Source organism: Zeugodacus cucurbitae, chromosome 4 (genome assembly GCF_028554725.1).
Source record: "Zeugodacus cucurbitae isolate PBARC_wt_2022May chromosome 4, idZeuCucr1.2, whole genome shotgun sequence".
In the NCBI taxonomy this organism is placed as follows: Eukaryota; Metazoa; Arthropoda; class Insecta; order Diptera; family Tephritidae; genus Zeugodacus; species Zeugodacus cucurbitae.
In genome coordinates, this window is record NC_071669.1 from 42,652,579 (window position 1) to 42,675,022 (window position 22,444).

General features: G+C 37.7%; 1 protein-coding gene across 2 annotated transcripts in view; it reads left to right on the forward strand.

Annotated features, from left to right (window-relative positions):
• The window catches only part of LOC105218571 (glutamate receptor 1), a 112,668-nt gene that overhangs the window by 67,423 nt on the left and 22,801 nt on the right, over window positions 1–22,444 (forward strand). For both annotated transcript variants that reach the window (XM_054229451.1, XM_054229452.1), the window contains exons 8-12: window positions 2,019–2,378; window positions 4,065–4,407; window positions 5,188–5,282; window positions 5,629–5,796; window positions 20,275–20,371. In XM_054229451.1, the coding sequence (XP_054085426.1) occupies window positions 2,019–2,378; window positions 4,065–4,407; window positions 5,188–5,282; window positions 5,629–5,796; window positions 20,275–20,371 (1,063 nt within the window). The remainder of the gene's footprint in view (window positions 1–2,018; window positions 2,379–4,064; window positions 4,408–5,187; window positions 5,283–5,628; window positions 5,797–20,274; window positions 20,372–22,444) is intronic.

The following is a 22,444-nucleotide window of genomic DNA, read 5'->3' on the forward strand; positions in this document are numbered from 1 at the left end:
ACAATTTGTGTGATTTGGCCTTTAAATTGCTTCCGCATCTACCGTATTCCACAACAGTAAGACATTGGCATCTTGAAAACACAATTTGTGGATTGTGGAACCCAATTCGTTCTGACCGACATCAGGTATTTTCGACGCGTTTTCATTGACAGTTCAAAATTTTTTTTTTTTTAGCAATGAGAATGGTATGTTTTAGGATCTTTAATATTTGCTTATAATTATTATTAATGATCGTATTTTATAGAATTACGACAACAAAATTCTAATAATGAAAGTATTGGCTTTGAAAAGCTAGATAAATATTTTGCGCAACGATGATTCTTAAAGAGAATTGATCGAGACTCTTACTACCCAGTACCTTGCAAAAAGGTAGAAGAGAGTTGAACAAACAACGTTTTATCCTATTAGGTATAATAAAGGAACTTGGGACGCCGATTATATCATGTTAGATAAAAGTTTTTATAAGTTTCTACTGAAGCAAAAGTTTTCAATTAAATATCATTAATTCCAGCAACATAAGAATAATTTTTGAGAACATGATTGCGAACGAAATGGATCTGTGTTTTTTAAAGAAAACTTTCGTTCATTTAAAAAATTATGCGACATCCTTCGGCTTCTACAAATTAATTTCTGTGATTTACACACCTTGTTGCTGCAACTCCACTGCCATTTCCCCTAAAATGTGGCTATATTCTCTGGATCCGCGTAGAGCACAAACCTTATTTTGCCACAATTCAATTAGGAGCGCTTCCTCTCTCTCACCCCACGAATTTCTTTTTTTGTACTTTTGTTTTTTCTCCATTCTTTTGAAAATGTAAACAAATATTAACTGACAATTTGGGGATGGTAAAATATGTCTTCCAACTATATCGACTAATGAGTGGAATGTAAGTTTTCAAGTAGTTTTCAGCGAAAACTTTGAATTCGTTTCACAGATTTTGCATGGATGAAAACACAAGTTTTAGAACGAAAACCCATTTTTGCTATGAAAACATGTTTTCAATGTCCGTCCGAACATAGTATAACTTTTTCTCCCCCCAAATCATAAGAGAATTTCCGTATGAAAGACATTTAGCGACAGTGAAGGGATAACATGACGAGACTGAGATCTATATTGATAAAATAAAGATTTGAAGTTTTCAGGCTGCCTGACATTTTTAGCCGGATAATATTATTTACATAAACAAAAAAATAACTAACTATATAAGATATATATGTAGCTAAATCCCGGTAAATATCCTCCGAAAAAGGTGAAAACTGTCCTATGGGCCAACAAGATGAACTACCTGAATAAAGGTGTTATTGGTACGACTTATTCACTGTATCTACAGATTTAAGCCCGTTCCACTTCTTACTGCTTCCAATCTCGTTAGTAGAATTTTGAGCCCAATGACGATGTATTCCCCACCACGACTTGAGTAAACATATTTTTCGGACCATTGAATTTTTTCAATTTTATATTTATTTACAGAAAAAATGATCAGCCACTATGTACACATTTCAAATAAAATATTTATTTATAGTATATACATTGCAATTAGCAATATATACAATGCACACAAAAACTATAAAAACAAATACTTAGTCTGCTTCTATTAATAAAATAACTTTTGCACGTCTGAACTGGAAATTTTAATAAATACAAATATATATTTTGGAATACATTATGTATATATGCACATATTGGTTATATTAAAAATATTACAAATAAAGCTCAGCGCAGTACAACCACATCTGTTACAAGCTGGTCATAAGCAGCTAATAAATCACAAACATATAAATCTACACTTAAGCACCCATGTGCTAACTCTCCTACATAGTTATGTGTTTACACCCACGTTGTCCGACAAAACAAAAGCGTCAAGTAATGAGCTCATTATAAGTTAACAAATCCTTCCGTTTCCGGTACATCAACTAATCGCTGTAGCAATAACAACAATATAACCACCAATTGCAAAAACAACACCAATTCAGTGTACTTACCTTTATTTACCCACTCATTTTCTCATCTCCCACAGGCACAGGCTGCGCTCATGTACGATGCTGTTTTCGTGCTGGTCGAGGCTTTCAACAAAATACTGCGCAAGAAACCCGATCAATTCCGCAACAACATCCAGCGACGGGGTCAACAAACACTAATGGCAGCGGCCTCCACATCCCTCAACGGTACAATGGGTATGGCAGTTGGCGGCGGCGTTGGCGGCATTGGCAATGGAATTGGTGGCAGCGGCGGTAGCGGTGGTGGTGGCGCTGGCATTGGTAACGGCAACGGTGGTAATGGTGGCGGTGGCACACCACGAGCGCTCGACTGCAACACATCGAAAGGTTGGGTGAACCCGTGGGAACATGGTGATAAAATTTCGCGCTATTTGAGAAAGGTAAGCGAGTGGAAAAACAAGTTGTGTTATGATGTTGTCGTCGAACCATGTGTGGGTGTGCAAGTGTAAACACATGTGTCTACTTACCACATGCCAACAACGATGCGCAACAAAGTAAGGTCCCAACGAAGTGAGTTAATATTTATTTAGAACAGCGGTGTCAAAGGGTCACCTAAGAGTTAAACAAATGGTTGCCCCTTTGTTGTTTTCGGCTGAAAACTTAATGCGGTCACTGGTTGAGTGGATGAGTGTGAGTGGGTATAAATGTGTACGAACTTTGTGAATTGAAAATAATAGCGATGTGGGACCTTCACTGAAAATAGAACTGTTTGTGGATAAAAAATGAGGAGGGCCTCATTTGAAGGAAATAAAAAAGAATCACGTCTTTTTTTCTCGCTGGAAGTATTCATATCAATATGATAGAACCTTACAAGGTGTCTATAAAAATCATTATTGACCTTTGTGTGCCGATTGCTTACCATTTAACTCTCAAAACAAATTTAAAATATTAATAAAGGACATTACCCAGTTTTATTTGATTTATTTTTCGAAAAAGTCTAATAACAATAGTTTGAATCTGTTGAAGTAACCTGACCATAGAAAATCGTTTTTAAACCTTTGAGCTATTGAATCAAATATTTAAAATGTTAAGTAAGGTCTCTCAGGTGAAGCTCATTTGGACAGAAGAAACTCCTTATATATTTGGGTCAAAATTTACGTTCATTATTAAAATTATATTATACCATCGATGGAACCCTTCGATATTAGCCGACTCTGTACAATTTTGATAACAAATCGGATTGTAATAAGTTGAAGCTTATATAACTTTTTACATTACCAACGTGTCGCGTTCACCTTCAATATCAGTTTTTAGTATAAAATTTAACTATACATACATATATGACCCCAATTAGCTGCGCTTCGTTTAATTCATTATTATTCTCACTCAGAAATTGCCTACCTCAAACTTCAAACTTCATTACTTATCGCAATTGTTTATTACTGCGCTGATGTATGCCTGAATAATGAGCCTAAATTAGTAGCACATCAGTGGAAAATTGTAGGTTCAACGCACGCTCATGCATTTATTGGCTCTCGGCAAAAACACGACATAAAACCAATAAAATACAGCGCTACTTACAAAGGTATGTGTTATGTGAGCACGTATGAGCAACGCTTGTTGAAGACAGCACACCGTCAAGTCATGGTGTAATGAATAAGCTGCGAGTAATTGGCAACGAAAACAGCATTTAATTGGATATCACATGTTCATGGGCACATGTCGTCGCATATTATATAACAAGCGCTTCCAACATGAAACTTTTACATACAATTATTACGTATACGTCACGTCGTCGATGCAATTAAATTTTCTACAGCTGCGCAATTTAAATCAACCGTTACACTCCGCATCATTAAACCGTTATAAACAAAGATGCTAACGTGCCGCGGCGTATATATGTACGTGTCCTTATATATAAGTATGTACTATGTGAGAAGCACTCACCTGTAGTACTTACACCACACCTCCACCCACACATCGACGTGCACGTAGCGCACACAACCAACCATAGCTATTCTCACTTTGTTCTAGTTGGAAACTCATTATTTGCCTTCATTCATCTCTTCTCTTTCTTCTTCTCGGCTTTATGTGCTGTGCTCCTCCGCTCATTCAACCTCACTTAGGTGGAAATCGAAGGTCTCACAGGCGACATTAAATTTAACGACGACGGTCGACGGGTGAACTACACGCTGCACGTTGTCGAGATGACTGTCAACAGCGCCATGGTGAAAGTGGCTGAATGGAGTGATGACGCTGGCCTTCAACCGCTCTCCGCCAAGTACGTGCGGCTACGGCCACATGTGGAAATCGAAAAGAATCGCACATACATCGTTACCACATTGCTCGAAGAGCCGTACATGATGTTGAAGCGCCCCGGCATTGGTGAGCAATTGGATGGCAATGACCGCTTTGAGGGTTACTGCAAGGATTTAGCCGATTTATTGGCCAAGAAGTTGGGCATCAATTGTGAGTATTCAAGTGTATTTGGCGATGCATGAAAAGTGCATACGTTTGCAGAGATTTATGTGTGTGCACACACGCGATTGTGTACATTATACATAGTAGATTTCCAATCAAAATTCTATTGACCCACTTACCACTGCTATTGTGTTTAAGTTAAGGAAAATACACATTTCCATTGTGCTGGCGAGAAGTTCAGTGCTCATTTTTTCATAAAAACTTAACTACAATCCCTTTATGACACTCAAATGTTTTAGGAACATATTGTAGGTGTGAGAAGCTTAGTGCTGAAGTGAGCAGAGGATTTGAGATGAAAAATTTCTATAAAGAATTTAGTTGCTTCCAGCGGGTCCATAATAATCTCAAAAAATTTTAATGAAAAAATACGTCTCACTAATATTATGGAAACTCTAAAACTCCTTAAACTTATATGTAAATCTTACCATTATTATAAGAAACAAGTTCAGAGATATCTTCTTTATAGCAGACTAGAAATATTTTTTCTTCTTAGCAATCCACTAAATCTTTCAAGGAGCTTCTCATCGCAATGAATAAAACAAGTAATACATAGAAATGAAGAATATACAAACCAAATAAGTCAATAGTACTTCGAATAGTAGAAATATTAAACAACAGGCTTTGCTTTTGTTTCTCCCGATAAATAATATTTCATATATGCATTGCTTTCATTTTAGCTTTAAGGTAAATATTCATATTTCTGTTATTCTCTCTCCCATTTCGTATGCCACCGTTTACCGCCGATCTGACACTACCACCACCGTGCAGATGAATTACGACTGGTCAAGGATGGTACATACGGTTCAGAGAATCCCACCGTCCGCGGCGGCTGGGATGGCATGGTCGGTGAACTGGTACGACGTGTAAGTATACAAACGGGTGCGCTCGTGTTCACAGCCATATTGATTGCACATGAATTTATTCCAATTGCATGAACACTTTTGTGCCGCAACGCATTCAAAATGTTTTCTTTATATTGCCTTTTCACTCCAATCTCCGTTCCCGTACAACGTATTTTGAACGTCGAATGGCGCCGTTATCTCCCGGTAACGATTATCTTTTGCCCTCGTTGGACGATTTTATTGCGTACCGAATTTCGCGACGCGCCTACAACCGCAAACCAAAAACAAAAATGGAATGAAATAAAACAACTTCATTGATGTGCCTACCATTGGCGTGGCATTTTATTGTGTACATTTGGCCACACAGGAAGCGGATATTGCAATCGCTGCCATGACTATTACCGCCGAGCGGGAGCGTGTCATCGATTTCAGCAAGCCATTCATGTCGTTGGGCATTTCAATAATGATTAAGAAACCAGTGAAGCAGACGCCTGGTGTATTCAGTTTCATGGATCCATTATCGCAGGAAATTTGGGTGAGTATGCAGGGTATTAATGGCTTGTAGGATTGCATTATTGCCGAAAACTTTTAATGACTTTGGTTATCCAACTAGCGATCTTATTTTCACTTACAAATTAAAACATTTTCAATTTGGCATTAGCTTTTCGCAAAAAATTTAACTTACTTTAATTTTTTTCTCATATAAAGATCTGAGACTCGGCATGCTTTTGGTATGGAAGTGTTGATTTTCGGTAGTCCAAAATTAAAATTTAATTTTGGAAATTTTCTTTGTTGTACGTGGTAGAGTCATATATCTGCCAATTCTAGAAATCCATAGCTTATTTTAAGAACATATTGTAATTTCATCAATGCCTTCAGTATTCAAACTCTGCATCAAGACTACCTAACCCAGTATGAACGCGCTTAATTTATGGAGATATTTTAACATAATATATGTAATTTACGTAACGGTGAGAACACACAATTACGGTTCTTTACGATTCTACTCATTCACAACATAAAATCGAGAATTTATTTCCTTATGTCCACATTATATTAGGTTCCGCTTTTTTGCTCTTTATTCAGTTCTTCGCAGTAGATGGTAGAATTAAGTGTCTGGCCATACAGGCCATGGACAGCAGCATATCGCAGGCATTGATTCGGTCCAGAAGGTTTTTTTGCGTCAAATCATGCGGCATCGATCATTTTTGTGTATCCAGCCTTCTGCAGATGGTTTAAAATGGTTTGGTGACTAACTCCTATCTCCTGGGCGATGTCACGAGATGCCACTCTGACTCGATGTTTTCATGATTTAATCGGTATTCGTCATCACAGGTCTTCCGCCGGCGGGTTTGTCCATGGTGTCGTTTTCACCCGCACCCAATCCTCGAAACCATTCCTCGGCATTTCGAAGTGATAGCGTACCATCCCCCAAAGCACCATTGATCTCACGGAACATCTCTCTAGCGGATTTGCCTTTAACGGATGAAAACTTTAAAATAAACTTTAAATTTCGGCGTTAGTGAACTCCATGTTTACACGTCTATAACTGTTGAACGCAACATAGCTGTGAATTCAAAAAAAGGCGGAAGGGAGATATATGTGAAATGTTTTTATTCAGTAACTTAAAGCTGTTCATTGACCTGCTTATTCGTCTCGACCTAAAAGTTTTGCGAAGACAGCAATACAGACTTCTACATGCTATACATTTAGTAAACTTTCTTCATTCACTCATTTCCAGGCATGTTTTAAAATCTTTAATAAATCTTTAATGTTCAACAGATTTACATTTTTCATACTTAAGCATGAACAATGTGTCGAGCTATTAAATCACGCTATGCAATTTTTCGCTCACAATAAACGCTCACTTTCGCAATTCATTTTAACGCGGCGAGGAATGATTCTTCGTTACAGCATTCGTCGACTGTAGTCACAGCCACAGTTGTGTTACCCACTGAAGCCAATTGTTTGCTGCAGGACCTTTGTATGGACATGCATGAACTTGTTGTTTTTGTTTCAATTTTCGCTAGCCAAAAACACAAACAAGTTTTGTGGAGAATTTCTACAACATTTTTGTAAAAAATTAATGTACCATAAATTGCGCTGCATGTAAATGAGAAAACTTTGTAAAAAACTTACTTCTACATGATTTGATTTCCTTTTGCTGTACTTTGGCCCTTGTCGGTGGCATCTTCTTCCAGTGTGTGGCTCGGGTGTTGTCGTGTATGTATGGTTAAACTTTGCATTCGGTGAAATTTAAAGTTTTCCACCCCATCAACATTAAACAACGGCAAATGCTGGTAGAAACAGTAGCTTTTACAGCTGCAATAATAACAACAACAGGAAGGCAAATAACCACGGCATCGATGCTTATGGTTTGTTCGTTCCCACAATTTTGGTTATTTGGCAAGTTTTCTATTTGGCCAAAATGTAGAAAGCTTATAAAGTTTAATGCAGTAAAGCAGCTAAAAGTTTTGTTGTTGGAAAATTGAAGTTGTATGTTAAATAGGGCAAAGCGTTCTCCAGCCAGCCAGCCGCCAGCCCCACCCGTAAGCCATTAACTGTCATAAACTACAAGGAGGCATTGAAACTCTTGCAATTTGGCCACACCCACACATTTCCTGTCCGACTGCTATACAATGGTATGCCCGTATTTGTACTCTCAACTTCAACGCCAACTGCGTCACAGTTTATTTCCTTCGCTACTTATGCATTCTAGTAGTTTCGTATTTTTTCTTTTTTCTTTGTTGCTTCCAACTGAGTTCATCAAACTTTTTTGAACCCCTCAAAATAGTGACATTAGACTAAGCAAATACGCTCGAAGAAAACTGTTTGAAAAGCTTTGGCTTGGCACAACGGCACTGAATAAGGATTTCTTTGTTGAGCGCAAAAACTTCGTTCGCACTCCAGTGAGTGGGAAAATTGCTCGAAAGATTTGCCAAATCTGTCTGCAAACTCAAATACAGTTCGTAGATTTTTTATTGCATTTCTTAGTAAGTGTGCTAAGTAATTTTGTGCGAAATTAAAATGTCCCAGCAGCAGCATGTCATCGACTTCGACATTGCGCTGTTGCGTGGCCTGCATACTACGCCTGCATACTAATGAGTTGCAGTTTTGCATAGTTAAGGAGTTTAGCAGCAAAGCTGCATAATATTTGAAAGCGAAAAAGAAATGAAACACGAATATTAATATTTTAAGAACAAACTCCATTAGACTTAAGTAAACAGCAGGCAGGCATTTTTTGGCCGAAAATGCCAGGCTTCTCATTTACATTATTTAAGGAAGAGCAAACCATGGCTGAAATATAAACCCCAAAGGAAAAGGAAAGCAACAGCTGTTTTCGTAGTGACTTTCAACCACATTTGGTACAAATAAATTATGTAAAAGAAGAGATAAGATAAGATGAGATTAAAAGTTGATTTTGAACAGATTATATCCAATCGATGAAATTTTTAGACTTTTGATGCCAAATTACGGTACCTTATTAGAGTAGGTTAAATTAGTAATAAATAATCTTAAATAGCAATTTCGTAATACAATATTCGCTAAATTATTTTGTCTTGTGTCAAATTATTAGGAAGGCTAAAAAGAGGTTTAACCGGTTAATAAGGAGTTCTGTTGAGTTACCACTCTAATAAGGTGACTTTTTCCGTTCTTTGAAATTTTGATCAGAGGCTGTTCGCACTAGCAGATAGGTAAAATATCATCTGAAGAAGGAAAATTCTATGTAAAATTAAAGTGATAGACGAATATAGAAGTCTAACTTGTGAAGCCAATTAGCCTTGCTTATACCTTTCCTTTTGACGCAAGTGAACCAAAAATTGTATAATCGCTTCCTAATCTTAGCAAAGGGTTTATATAAAAATATAATTTTTATACTCTCTCTGACGAACTGATTTGGAATCCGGATGTATGTCTGTCGTTCCGTCCGCCTGGGCAAACTATGACTTGAGTAAAAATAAAGATTTCTTGATGAAACTTGGTACACATGTTTCTTGGCACCATAGGAATATTGTTTGGAAGATGGGCGAAATCGAACCACGCCCACAGAATGGCGAAAACCGAAAACCGGAAGTGCCGTAACTAAGCTATGAAAGTAAAATTTGGTACAAAGGATCGCACGATGAAGGAGCATATTTGGATGTTTTTTTTTTTTTTTTTTTTCGGGAAATGAGCGTGATACCGCCCCCTACTAAGTTTTTTATGAATTTCAAACCAATAAAACTATGTCAACCAAACTCTATAGAATCGTTTCTTTTATATAGTTCAAAAATGATATTCATTATATAGTTCAAAAATGGAAGAAATCGGATAATAACGCCAACTTCCATACAAAAGTTAAGTTCCAGTAAGCAATTCTGAAGATATCGGAACATAAATACTGCTAAATACCAAAAACATGAGGACATCAGTACTTCTAACAAATTCTTTACCGAAAATATAATTATTTATATTATATTTTTTCTAATAATATGTCTCCTTGCCAAAAATAGGTGAAATCAGGTCATACTTTTACCTAGCTCGCATATACCTAATACTACTTTATACCATATATATGACGAATATGTGGGTCAAAGTGTGTGTTATATTAATAAAAGAAAATAAATAAATTGCGAGAGTATAAAATGTTCGGTTACACCCGAACTTAGCCCTTCCTTACTTGTTTCCTGTTTTTAAATATAATTTCGAGCAATTCTCAAGTGAAATCACTTTATTCAAAGAAGTAATTGAAAACTAAAGTAGAAATAAAACGCTGACTATAGAAAACCAATTAAATTAAATAAATAAAGAAATGAAATTGGCAGAAATACAGAAAAACAATAACAATAGGAATTTTGATAACTAAAACCTTAATAAACTCTCTGCACGAACACATGAAGGTATTAAAATTTCAAGTGCCATTTGAAATGTGTGGCATAAAGAACTTGCTGCCATAAATTTTCATTACAATTGCATACACACCAAATTACTCATACGAGAAGTAGTAATCCAGATAGCCATAACCAAAAACGAATCACCACACACACACACACATGTATATGTGTATATTCGAAAACGTTCGTAGTATGCTTTCAGGCCCATGACGAACTTTTTCTTCCTAGGTATGAGCAATTCCCACGTCCAGCCTACTATATTGGCATACCTACACATATACACATATTTGTATATAGCAGTTTTCAGATACATATAAGCAAGTATATAAATTTTTACCATTTTTCGCTAACTCTACTTTATAATTTGACTCATATGTATGCCTTTGAACGTGGCCGTAGTATGTGTGCATGTGTTAAAAAATGAGGCCAAAGTATTTCGAATTGCATTAGTAAAATGAAATTTGTTAACTTGGTGGTGGGCGAATTAGGAACCCACTCGCGGCTTCTCATACTGGCGCACAATTTATTTACAACTGCAAAATTAAACAAAAAATTTAAGTAATTTGATTACGTGCGTCTGTGTGAGTGCAGCAAACTAGAACGCTTAAGCGCAATAACGCAAATTAAATTCCATTTCCAAGCGCAAATTTAAATATTTAGAGCACTTGTATGCATACTTATGTACGCGACTGTTGATAATTGTAAGCAGCCAAATATTGACACACCAACACACATGCAAACAGTATACAAATAAATACATATACACACGTATATACATATAGTATGTAGATATGTTTTCGGATGTTAGCTGGAAAGCACTTTACAAGTCGCAATCACAACTCTCGGAATTTTGTACACACAGATCACGGGCTCAACGACTAAAAATGCGCAACGCCAGATTACACGCTTTCAGCCTAATCGCAGTTGCCAAACTGAGATTATACAATATTTTTGTCACTTTGTTTTTGTTATTTCACGTATTTTATATTATTGCCCGCACAGAGGTTGGCGTGTATTTGTTGCTCGCTTATGACCTCGTGAAAAGGTGAAAAGTTTGTCTGTCAGACTAGGCAAAATTAAAAGCCACCAAAATACTGTTCGCAGATTACACGCACATTAATGCAATCCAAATAACTTTGCACTGTTCTCACATTCTGGTACACTTATATGCCACATGTACAAGCTTTCAGAAATAACATTGTCAAATTAGGGGTTTTTTTTTTTTTTTTTTTTTTTTTACGAGGAGGAAGCATCGAAAGCCTGAACCCCAAGTCAGTGTGGAACTTTAATCCGAACTAAACCTCCTACCGTCTTGTACCGTTCCCCCCGGTACCACCGTCAAGTATTACGTCGGGAGGATGGTTGAGTTACACTCATACGTACGTGGTGGTCAAAATGCATTCAGTCACAAGTTGCATTTACTTGGCCCCACCTCTGTTGGTCTAATACCCCGCCTCGTACATTGTTCGTCGCCAACCCTTCCCGTCACGTCAATGTTAGTGTGTTCAAGTCGTAGTTGTTCGTTCTATTTAACAGCTCACTTCTCCGCCGCTGTTCGCTGGCTCGTTGTGATTTCATGATTCTGGCTGCAGCTTCGCAAACTGCTTCCCATTTCTCTACCGATTCGACCATTTGGTTTACTAGGTTATCAGGAGTAGGGTCTATACCAAGCGAATATTTGAGATGTTGCCTCTCATGGTTATATTTCGGGCAATGGAAGAATGTGTGTTCTACATTTTCCACGGTTGCGCCTCCGCAATAATCACATATATCGTTAGTTTCGTGCCCGAATCGTTTCAAATATGCTTTGAAGCATCCATGTCCTGTGAGGATTTGAGTTAGGTGGAAATCAACTTCACCATGCGTTCTATATAACCAAGGTTCAATGTTTGGGATCAAACGAAATGTCCAATGCCCGTTTCCGCTGTCTTCCCATCGTTTTTGCCAGCGATTGGTCGTTTCTGCCCTGGCACTTCTTTTTAGTGTCGTGTGTGGTAAACTATCATTCATCACATACTGAAACTCCTTGCCTAAGAGGTCTAAGGGGTGTAAGCCCGCAATAACTAAAGCAGCGTCTTCCGATACTGTACGAAATGCGGAGCATACTCTCAGTGCACAAGTGGCATATGTGGAGAAAAGGCCCCGACGATATGATTTTATTTCGAGGGCTTTCCCCCAAATTTGGGCGCCGAACAGAGCGACGGACTTAAGTACCCCAGCTAGTAGTCGTCTTCTATTTTGCTTTGGCCCACGAGTATTGAGCATTAAACGAGTCAAAGCTCTGCACACTTTTGTAGCTTTTTCGCATGTATATGCTACGTGTTCCTTAAAGGACATCCTTGCATCAAGAATAATACCCAAGTATTTGATTGCTGGTTGTGTAGTAATGTTCACCCCCTTTGTGCTGAACGTGGCAACTTCGCGGACTTTTCTGCCGGTAATAAGTACCGCTTCGGTCTTGTTCTCTGCTAGGGTCAGTCCGTGAGTTTCGAGCCAATCGCCTATTAACGCTATTGTCCTGTTGGTTATCATAACAATATCGTGAATGTGTTTTGCTATAACAACAACAGCAATATCATCTGCAAAACCGATGATGTGAACATTTTTGGGTACTTTGAGTCGTAGTACTCCGTCGTACATTATGTTCCAGAGTAGAGGCCCAAGTACGGACCCCTGTGGTACTCCACCAGTGACTTTGTATTTTTGTCTGCCTTTGTTTGTATCATATCTCAGAGTTCTTTCCTCGAAATAGCTTACAATTATGTTGTAAAGATATTGAGGTACGGAGAAGCTTTTTAGTGCAGTCAATATACTCTGCCAGTTCGCCGAATTAAATGCATTTTTAACATCGAGGGTTACAACCATACAGTACTGTATTGTGCCTCCCTTCCATCTTTTTCCGCTTATAGCCCGTTCAGCCAGGGTCTTTACTAGGGTTACCGCTGCAGTTGTGGATCTTGCCTTTCTGAATCCAAATTGGTTTGGGGATAGTCCACCGGCATCGTCTATTGCCTTGTTTAGCCGTTGGTATATGATCCGCTCTAAAATTTTTCCCGCGGAGTCTAACATGCAGAGAGGCCTGAAGTGGGACGGCTCTGTCATTGGTTTGTTAGGTTTTGACAGCAATATAAGGTACTGCCTTTTCCATATGTTAGGAAAGCGGCCTTCTTGAATACATATGTTGTACATTGTTCGGAATGGGTCTATGTTTCTGACAATCGCTGTTTTTAACACTATGTTCGGTATTCCATCTGGTCCAGGGGCTTTAGATGGGTTTAACCGATCGCTTGCTTCTCGAACTTCTTCATCCGTAACATCAGGTATACCTTGGTTCTGTTGTACTCTCACGGTCTCAAATTAGGGGTATAACCATGCAAATGTTTAAATTGTTGAGCAAATATTTTCAGAATGAATCCAAAACAAAGAAGAGACTAAATCTTACGTGGATTAGTTTCTTTCGATTTCTTGGCTATTCGTGTTTTAACATTTCTCTTATTATTTTAATTTTATTGAAAAAATTTTCATGATATTTTACAGCACTTTCTTATAGAAAAATTATGCTTCACATGCAGTAATATCAAAGATCGACTTCGTTTCAAGATTAAATATTTATTGGGTAGAAAATAATTATATTTCGAAACCTCTTATTCAGCCTTAGAATTATATTTAAGAAATGAGTATTGATATCTTCAGAGAAAAAAATAATCTTCGCTTAAATAAATAAATTGAGGACTTATTCGAGTCCTCAAAAATATAAAATTCTGAGGTTGTTGAAGTATATTTACCTCAATCAATGAATAATAACTACTGTAAGTTAAGAATACATATTTAAGAATTGAGATGTTAAGGTATTCTCGACAAAATTCTACGAAAAATTTAATGTTTTTAAAGATTTTCACTGTCAAGGTCCCACCCCTTTAAGTTTCCACGCATATTTAAACATGAAACGTATACAAAATATACACATACTATATATGTGTGCGCAATCTACCTAAGCATGTATGTATGTGCAAATAGCTTTGCATTAAATTAAAATCCTTGCACAAACAAGCGCACCTATATAGAAGCATGCAAGTGCAAACGCACATATAATATTAGTATATCCTGCATACACTTGCGTTTGTTTGCCTACTTTCAGGCGCACGAACTTTTACACACATGCCTCCATGTGGCTCCGTTCATTTCCAAAGTTTCGCAAATGCCAAAAGTTGTGAAGCTAATAAAAAGCGTGTCACTTTAATAATAACGAAAATCAAATGACAGCAAAGCTAACAAGCTAAGAGAAAGCGAAAGTGAAATACGTAATCAGTTAAGAAAAGAAATTTAGGTTGTTCGTCACAAATCAAATTAGGTCTCAGCCTCAGGCAAACACAGGAGAAAACGCAGTGGAACAGAATTACAAAGAAAGCGAAATCAAATATTTTGTTCTGTTACAAATTGTCGTTGGACTCAGTATTGAAGTGTTTTCATTCTAATTTCCAAAATTACAAATCGTTTTAAAGAAAAATGTTTTCTTCAAAATTTCATTTTATACGAATTATGTTTGTTATAAAGAAAAATTTCTTTCGTTTAATTAAAATGTTTCGTTTAGTAGCGGCGATTAAGTCTTCACTGTCACCACCCTTTCGATTGAAGTTTGTTTGTTTTATCAGAAAAAAGTTGCTGAAAGCCTAATCCAAATTTATGAAAGATGTAGGAAACCCTTCGAAACCCAAACCCAACCCTTGTCATTTCGCTGGCCTATTGCTTATTTCGCACTTTCGTCCATTCGAACAACATGACCTAGCCAGCGTAGCCGCTGTCTTTTTATTCGCTGAACTATGTCTATGTCGTCGTATAAATCGTACAGCTCATCGTTTCATCGTCTGCGGTATTCGCCGTTGTCATTGTTTAGAGAATATATCTTGCGCAAAACATTTCTCTCGAAAACCCCGAGAGACGTCTCATCGGATGTTGACATCGTTCACGCTTCTACACCATATAGATGGACGGGAGTTAGGGTGTCCCTTAAAATGCAATATTAAGAATTACGATGTGGCACACAATTTTTTTTTTTCCTTTCGATAAGTTGAATCAATCTACAAAATTTCAAATCTATTGGAAAAACGAAAACCCTGCTTCAAGGCAGTCGAAGTTTTACGTCAATATTTTATAACTTTGGCAGTCTGGCATCTGAGAGAAGTAATTTTTCTCATGTATCTGCCTTTTAATTCATATGCAATATAAAAATAAATACCGCTCTATGTCCAACTGCATTTACTTAGCTAATATATGTAGTTCGTCATCAACTTCTATTTTACTCCGCGAATCGAGTCAATAAAGTATTTCTTTTCGTTCGCGCGCCTAGCTCTTTGACTGAGGGTAGGTTTTAACTTGTCTAAAGTTTTCTTTATCCTTCGTAAACTGAGTTGTGTTTTTTGAGGATTTCTGGCTTCAAGTGTCATGATGAATGGTGTTAAGATAAGGAAGCATTTATATCTTATTGACCATACTGAGGAAGAGATACTGGGAGCGAAACTACCACCCCGTCTGTGATATTTGTCTTATAAACTGCTTGAAAGGAATGAAAGTATCAGTGTTTCTGAAGCAAGTCGGCTGACTTCAGATGCTGTTTGTGAGTTTTGGGAACGAGCAAGAATTCCTACTAGTGACAAAGCTTACGTGGTGAAAAAAATTATCGCTCTTCACGATGAATATAGAGCACTCCAGAAAAATGCCTATCGACGTTCAGGTCGGCAAATAGAATTAGAAGCTTCTTTTGTGGACAAATTTAACGATCTCTTCGATGTGTCACACAAAGATGCAATGACTTTGATTACCATTCCTGAAGACTGCGAATTTCTCTTACGACAGAAGATGAAAGGACGTGTAGGTGCAATGTTACCTGCAAAAGATATTAAAATAGCTGGTGTCGAGAAGCAGCGACATCTAGGGCATCTGTGGTATTTAACACCTGAGTGGGTGACACTTGCCGTGTTTGATTCCACTCTTTCTATTGAAATGAAACGTAAGATGTCACAGATACTCTGCTATATGGAAAAAGAGGATAATGCATCTAATTTATAGCCTCCATCCTTGGGTTACAAAAAAATTATTGTCAAGCCGAAAGATGTTGCAAATTTTCTGGAAAAAGGTTTTTATGAGCTACTAAGTCCAAACTCTCTCGAAATTTTCCGCAGGTTCAATCTTAGTTATGATTTCCTACAAATTGATCCAATTGAATGGGCCTCATGAAAAAGTTTTATTATTGCGAAGAAATTTTTTACAACGTTTCCTGTTATCAATGACGCTGCTGAAAGGGCCGTAGGCTTAACTCAAGAGTATTTGGGACAAGTGAAAACTGAAGACAATTTCCAAAACCTTCTCCTTGTTAGTCAGCACGCTCGTAGAGTAATGCCTATGAAATCATTGACTAAAAACTCTGTTTTTTCAGGTATATTTGCCAGTAAATAAATAATAATTTAACAGTCTTAAAGTTTTTGTTTTTTCACTAAATGTACGGATATCAATTTAAGTTCTTCTGGTAGTAGAAACTTGCATTATTATTCGCGTTACAGCAAGTGAATAACCTTTGACATTTGCCTTTTAAAAAGTTAAAAAAAGTTAATACATATTTTGAGCTGCTTGAGGCAGGGTATAGGATCATCGCTGGAATTCTGAATTTTTTAGGCGGTTTCAGTTAACCAAAAGGTGCCGCGCAAAAAAATATCAAATTTTGAAATTTTTAAAGAATAAGGGACACCCTAACGGGAGTGATAAGCGACTTGTAGAGTTTGATTTTGGTTCGTCGAGAGAAGACTTTACTTCTCAATTGCCTGCTCAGACCAAAGTAGCACCTGTTGGCAAGAGTGATTCTGCGCTGGATTTCGAGGCTGACATTTTTGGTGTTGTTGATGCTGGTTCCCAGGTATACGAAATTATCTACGACTTCGAAGTTATGACTGTCAACAGTGACATGGGAGCCAAGCCGCGAATGCGCTGACTGTTTGCTTGATAACAGGAGATATTTCGTCTTGTCCTCATTCATTTCCCATTCGCTTCGCTTCCTTATCCAGGCGGGAAAAACGGCGCGGTTGTTGTTTCCGATGATATCAATATCATAGGCATACGTCAGCAGCTGTACAGTCTTATAGAATAAGATTGTACCTTCTCTATTTAGCTCTGCAGGGCCCATATAAATGTGGATTAAAAATACTTTCTAACGGGTGATTTTTTTTGAGGTTAGGATTTTCATGCATTAGTATTTGACAGATCACGTGGGATTTCAGACATGGTGTCAAAGAGATGCTCAGTATGCTTTGACATTTCATCATGAATAGACTTACTAACGAGCAACGCTTGCAAATCATTGAATTTTATTACCAAAATCAGTGTTCGGTTCGAAATGTGTTTCGCGCTTTACGTCCGATTTATGGTCTACATAATCGACCAAGTGAGCAAACAATTAATGCGATTGTGACCAAGTTTCGCACTCAGTTTACTTTATTGGACATTAAACCAACCACACGAATGCGTACAGTGCGTACAGAAGAGAATATTGCGTCTGTTTCTGAGAGTGTGGCTGAAGACCGTGAAATGTCGATTCGTCGGCGTTCGCAGCAATTGGGTTTGTGTTATTCGACCACATGGAAGATTTTACGCAAAGATCTTGGTGTAAAACCGTATAAAATACAGCTCGTGCAAGAACTGAAGCCGAACGATCTGCCACAACGTCGAATTTTCAGTGAATGGGCCCTAGAAAAGTTGGCAGAAAATCCGCTTTTTTATCGACAAATTTTGTTCAGCGATGAGGCTCATTTCTGGTTGAATGGCTACGTAAATAAGCAAAATTGCCGCATTTGGGGTGAAGAGCAACCAGAAGCCGTTCAAGAACTGCCCATGCATCCCGAAAAATGCACTGTTTGGTGTGGTTTGTACGCTGGTGGAATCATTGGACCGTATTTTTTCAAAGATGCTGTTGGACGCAACGTTACGGTGAATGGCGATCGCTATCGTTCGATGCTAACAAACTTTTTGTTGCCAAAAATGGAAGAACTGAACTTGGTTGACATGTGGTTTCAACAAGATGGCGCTACATGCCACACAGCTCGCGATTCTATGGCCATTTTGAGGGAAAACTTCGGAGAACAATTCATCTCAAGAAATGGACCCGTAAGTTGGCCACCAAGATCATGCGATTTAACGCCTTTAGACTATTTTTTGTGGGGCTACGTCAAGTCTAAAGTCTACAGAAATAAGCCAGCAACTATTCCAGCTTTGGAAGACAACATTTCCGAAGAAATTCGGGCTATTCCGGCCGAAATGCTCGAAAAAGTTGCCCAAAATTGGACTTTCCGAATGGACCACCTAAGACGCAGCCGCGGTCAACATTTAAATGAAATTATCTTCAAAAAGTAAATGTCATGAACCAATCTAACGTTTCAAATAAAGAACCGCAAATTTTATGCGTTTTTTTTTTTTTTAAAAAAGTTATCAAGCTCTTAAAAAATCACCCTTTACTATTTCACACAGGTTTTTGAACTCTGAATAAACTCAGAGAATAACAATTAAGGAAGGGCTAAGTTCGGGTGTAACCGAACATTTTATACTCTCGCAATTTATTTATTTGACTTTATTTATATTATATAATACACAATTTGACCCACATATTCGTCATATATATTGTATAAAGTCCATTGAAAGTTGGAAACCCTAATATTAGAAGTTAGAAGCACCGAGGTCCTCATGTTCGATATATGGGGCATTGAAAACCTATGGTCCGATTTTGGCAATTTTTAGAATGGGGCTGCCACACTATAAACGTAGTATTTGTGCAAAGTTCTGCACCGATATCTTCACTAGTGTTTACTTTATATATTGTAAGGGATGTAAGGAAACTATTACAAACCAAGTTTCATTGAAATCGGTCGAGTAGTTCCTGAGATATGGTTTTTGACCCATAAGTGGGCGACGCCCATTTTCCATTTTGTAAAAAAATCTGAGTGCAACTTCCATCTGCCATTTCTTATGTGAAATTTAGTGTTTCTGACGTTTTTCGTTAGTGAATTAACCCACATTTAGTAATTTTCAACCTAACTTTTGTATGGAAGGTGGGCGTGATTATTATCCGATTTCTTTCATTTTTGGACTGTATTAGGAAGTGGCTAAAAAAAACGACTGCAGAAAGTTTGGTTTATATAGCTCTATTGGTTTGCGAGATATGTACAAAAAACTTAGTAGGGAGCGGGGCAAAATTACATCCAAATATGCCCCTTCATAGTGCGATCCTTCATACCAAATTTTATTTCCATAGCTTTATTTATGGCTTAGTTATGGCACTTTATGTGTTTTTGGTTTTCGCCATTTTGTGAGCGTGGCAGTGGTCCGATTTTGCTCATTTTCGAAAGCAACCTTCCTATGGTGCCAAGAAATAAGTGTGTCAAGTTTCATCAAGATATCTTAATTTATACTCAAGTTACAGCTTGCACAGACGGACGGACGGACGGACGGACAGACAGACATTCGGATTTGAACTCCACTCTTCACCCTGATCACTTTGGTATATATAACCCTATATCTAACTCGTTTAGTTTTGGGTGTTACAAACAACCGTTATGTGAACAAAACTATAATACTCTCTTTAGCAACATTTGTTGCGAGAGTATAAAAAACATATGTTCTACCTTAATAAGAGTAACAAAGCCATAAAATGTGTGCTTTATTGCATTAAATTTAAGTTATTTATTCCAAAATAGTATTCCCTTTTTCTCTTGCGGCAATGCTTAATGAATTTTCACACACACAAAATTGTTTAAATTAAATTTAAAAATTATTATAGTTACATATTTTCTTCTCTTAAACTTATATGTAAATATTTTATATTTTCTTTTACACAAACTTATTAACATCGATTCTTAAAGTCCATTAGTTTTCGTTAGCCACTTTTCCGTTCAGGCACCATTAAAAGTGGAAAACTATTTTTGAGTATTGACGCTATATACTTGTTCACTTAAGTTCTTGAAAGCTTCTCTCTTAAATATGATTTGCATAAAATAAAAGACCGGAGCAATAAAAACTGCATTTTTTCTCTTTTCATGTGAATGCTATTACCTGTTTCCTCGTTGCTGCTTCCTGTCTCTTCCCCGCATGTGTTCCAACAGATGAGTGTCATCTTCAGCTACATTGGTGTGAGCATCGTACTGTTCTTTGTTTCCCGCTTTTCGCCGTACGAGTGGCGCATTGTGCAGTATCAGACAGGTAAGTGCTGCATAAAATTTGTAAATGGATTTGTCAAATATTTATAAAGTGTGTAGTAGACACTAAAGCACCAACAAAGATTTTAAAATAAACACATACAACATACAAAAAGGACCTAATTTTACAAAATCTCAAATAGTTGAAAAATTAAAGCTAGAATTTTCGATTAATACTAAATTCTCAATATTTAAATGAGTGCTCACATAATAAGCTCAATACCTCACTTTAATATCACAAAGTTCATTTAATGTACCCACTTTCAACGTTTGCCAATCAATTTCGCTTCCAAGCAGTCCCTTGATTTTACCGCAACACAGCACTCTAAGCGCTTCTAGCAGCACACTCATACTCATACACATACACATTGTATAATCTATATGTATGTGCTGCCAATTCGATTGGCAATTTAGCAGCAATCCTGGCCACAAATCACAAATCCTTTCAATTAGGATGCGTTCATTTAATTCACTCGTTCTAATCTTGCTCCACATCAAAGTCACAAATTACAGTGACATGCCACGTTGGGCGGCGGACAGTCAAGGAGTTACTGAAAGCATAGCATTACCAACACATGTCTAAAACTACAAACAAACACACACACATGTACATATGTATGTTTGCATGCAAACCTCTCGTCATGAAAACGCCAACGAGTTGCCTAACTTCCATAATAGTTCCATGTTGCTGTGGGGCCGTAAGTTACAGCAGCACAACCACACATCTATGAGATGACGACTGCGCCTTAATTTAATTGCTAAAAGCTTGTGCATATGCATGTGTGTGTGTGTGTGTGGCTTTATGTACGAGTATATGCAGACGAATTTTCGCCAAACATATAAAAATACCCATGCGAAATAACTAAGCTGCTAACGGAATTTCGGAATAACGGAATTCGACACATAGTTACACACTCATACATATATGAAGATTTGTGTGATTTGGTATGGCAGCAAGGCGACAGTGTCTGCTTTGACCCAACTGCCGCATCCGTCACAGTTTGTAGACACAAATATATTCCTATTCCCTTCAGGAAAGTTCATGGTCTATAGTATGTTCAAGGTATTTAAAAATATAGTGTATATTAGTATTAAAATATTTTTCAGGAGTTAAGCTCAGTTGGGATCTGAGAAAACCGGAAATTAGATGTGAGCTTTGATCTCTAGGCAAATTAATAATTAGGGAACTTCGTAAAGAGGTTAGGAGAAGATGTACGTGATTGGCGTTGAAACCGTTTAGCCGGTTATAGCCGAAACGATGATAGCGCGCCACTTCTCTCTTTCCTTCGCAGTTCGGCATCAAGTGGAGATCCCAATGTAACCAGGTCGCTCTCCACCTGGGCCCTCCAACGGAGTGTAGGCCTTCCCCTTCCTCGGCTTCCGCCGGCGGGTACTGCATCGAACACTTTCAGAGCTGGAGTGTTTTCGTCCTTTCGGACAACATCATCGTTCCATCGACTGCGGTATTCGGCGTTGCCAATGTTCTGAGGACCATAAATCTTGCACAAAGTTTTCCTCTCGAAAACTCCTAGTGTCATCTCATCTGATGTTGACATCGTTCAAGCAGGACGGGAATGATAAGCGACTTTAGAGTTTGATTTTGATTCGTCGAGAGAGGACTTTACTTTTCAGTCCAAAGTAAGACCTGTTGGCAAGAGTGATTCTGCGCTGGATTTCGAGGCTGACATTGTTCGTGTTGTTGATGCTGGATCCCAGGTATACGAAATTATCTACGACTTCGAAGTTATGACTGTCAACAGTGACGTGGGAGCCAATACGCGAATGCGCTGACTGTTTGATTGATAACAAGAGAAGATAGAAGACATAAAACCAGAACACGGATTGATAGTCGAAAAACGATAAAGCTTTTAGTTCTAATACCGGGGCTTTTTTTTCGTCGTGTGGTTTTCAATGAGGCAATGCTTTTTTCGAAGATGTTTTATACTCAATTTGGTTTCCCATTTTATAATAAACAGACTTCCGTTTGTTGCTGACATGGTATGGCCCCATTGCTGTAAAAAATTATCGAAAATTGGACATCTCAGCTGAAATTGATTCGATTCAACCGCGGCGGTCA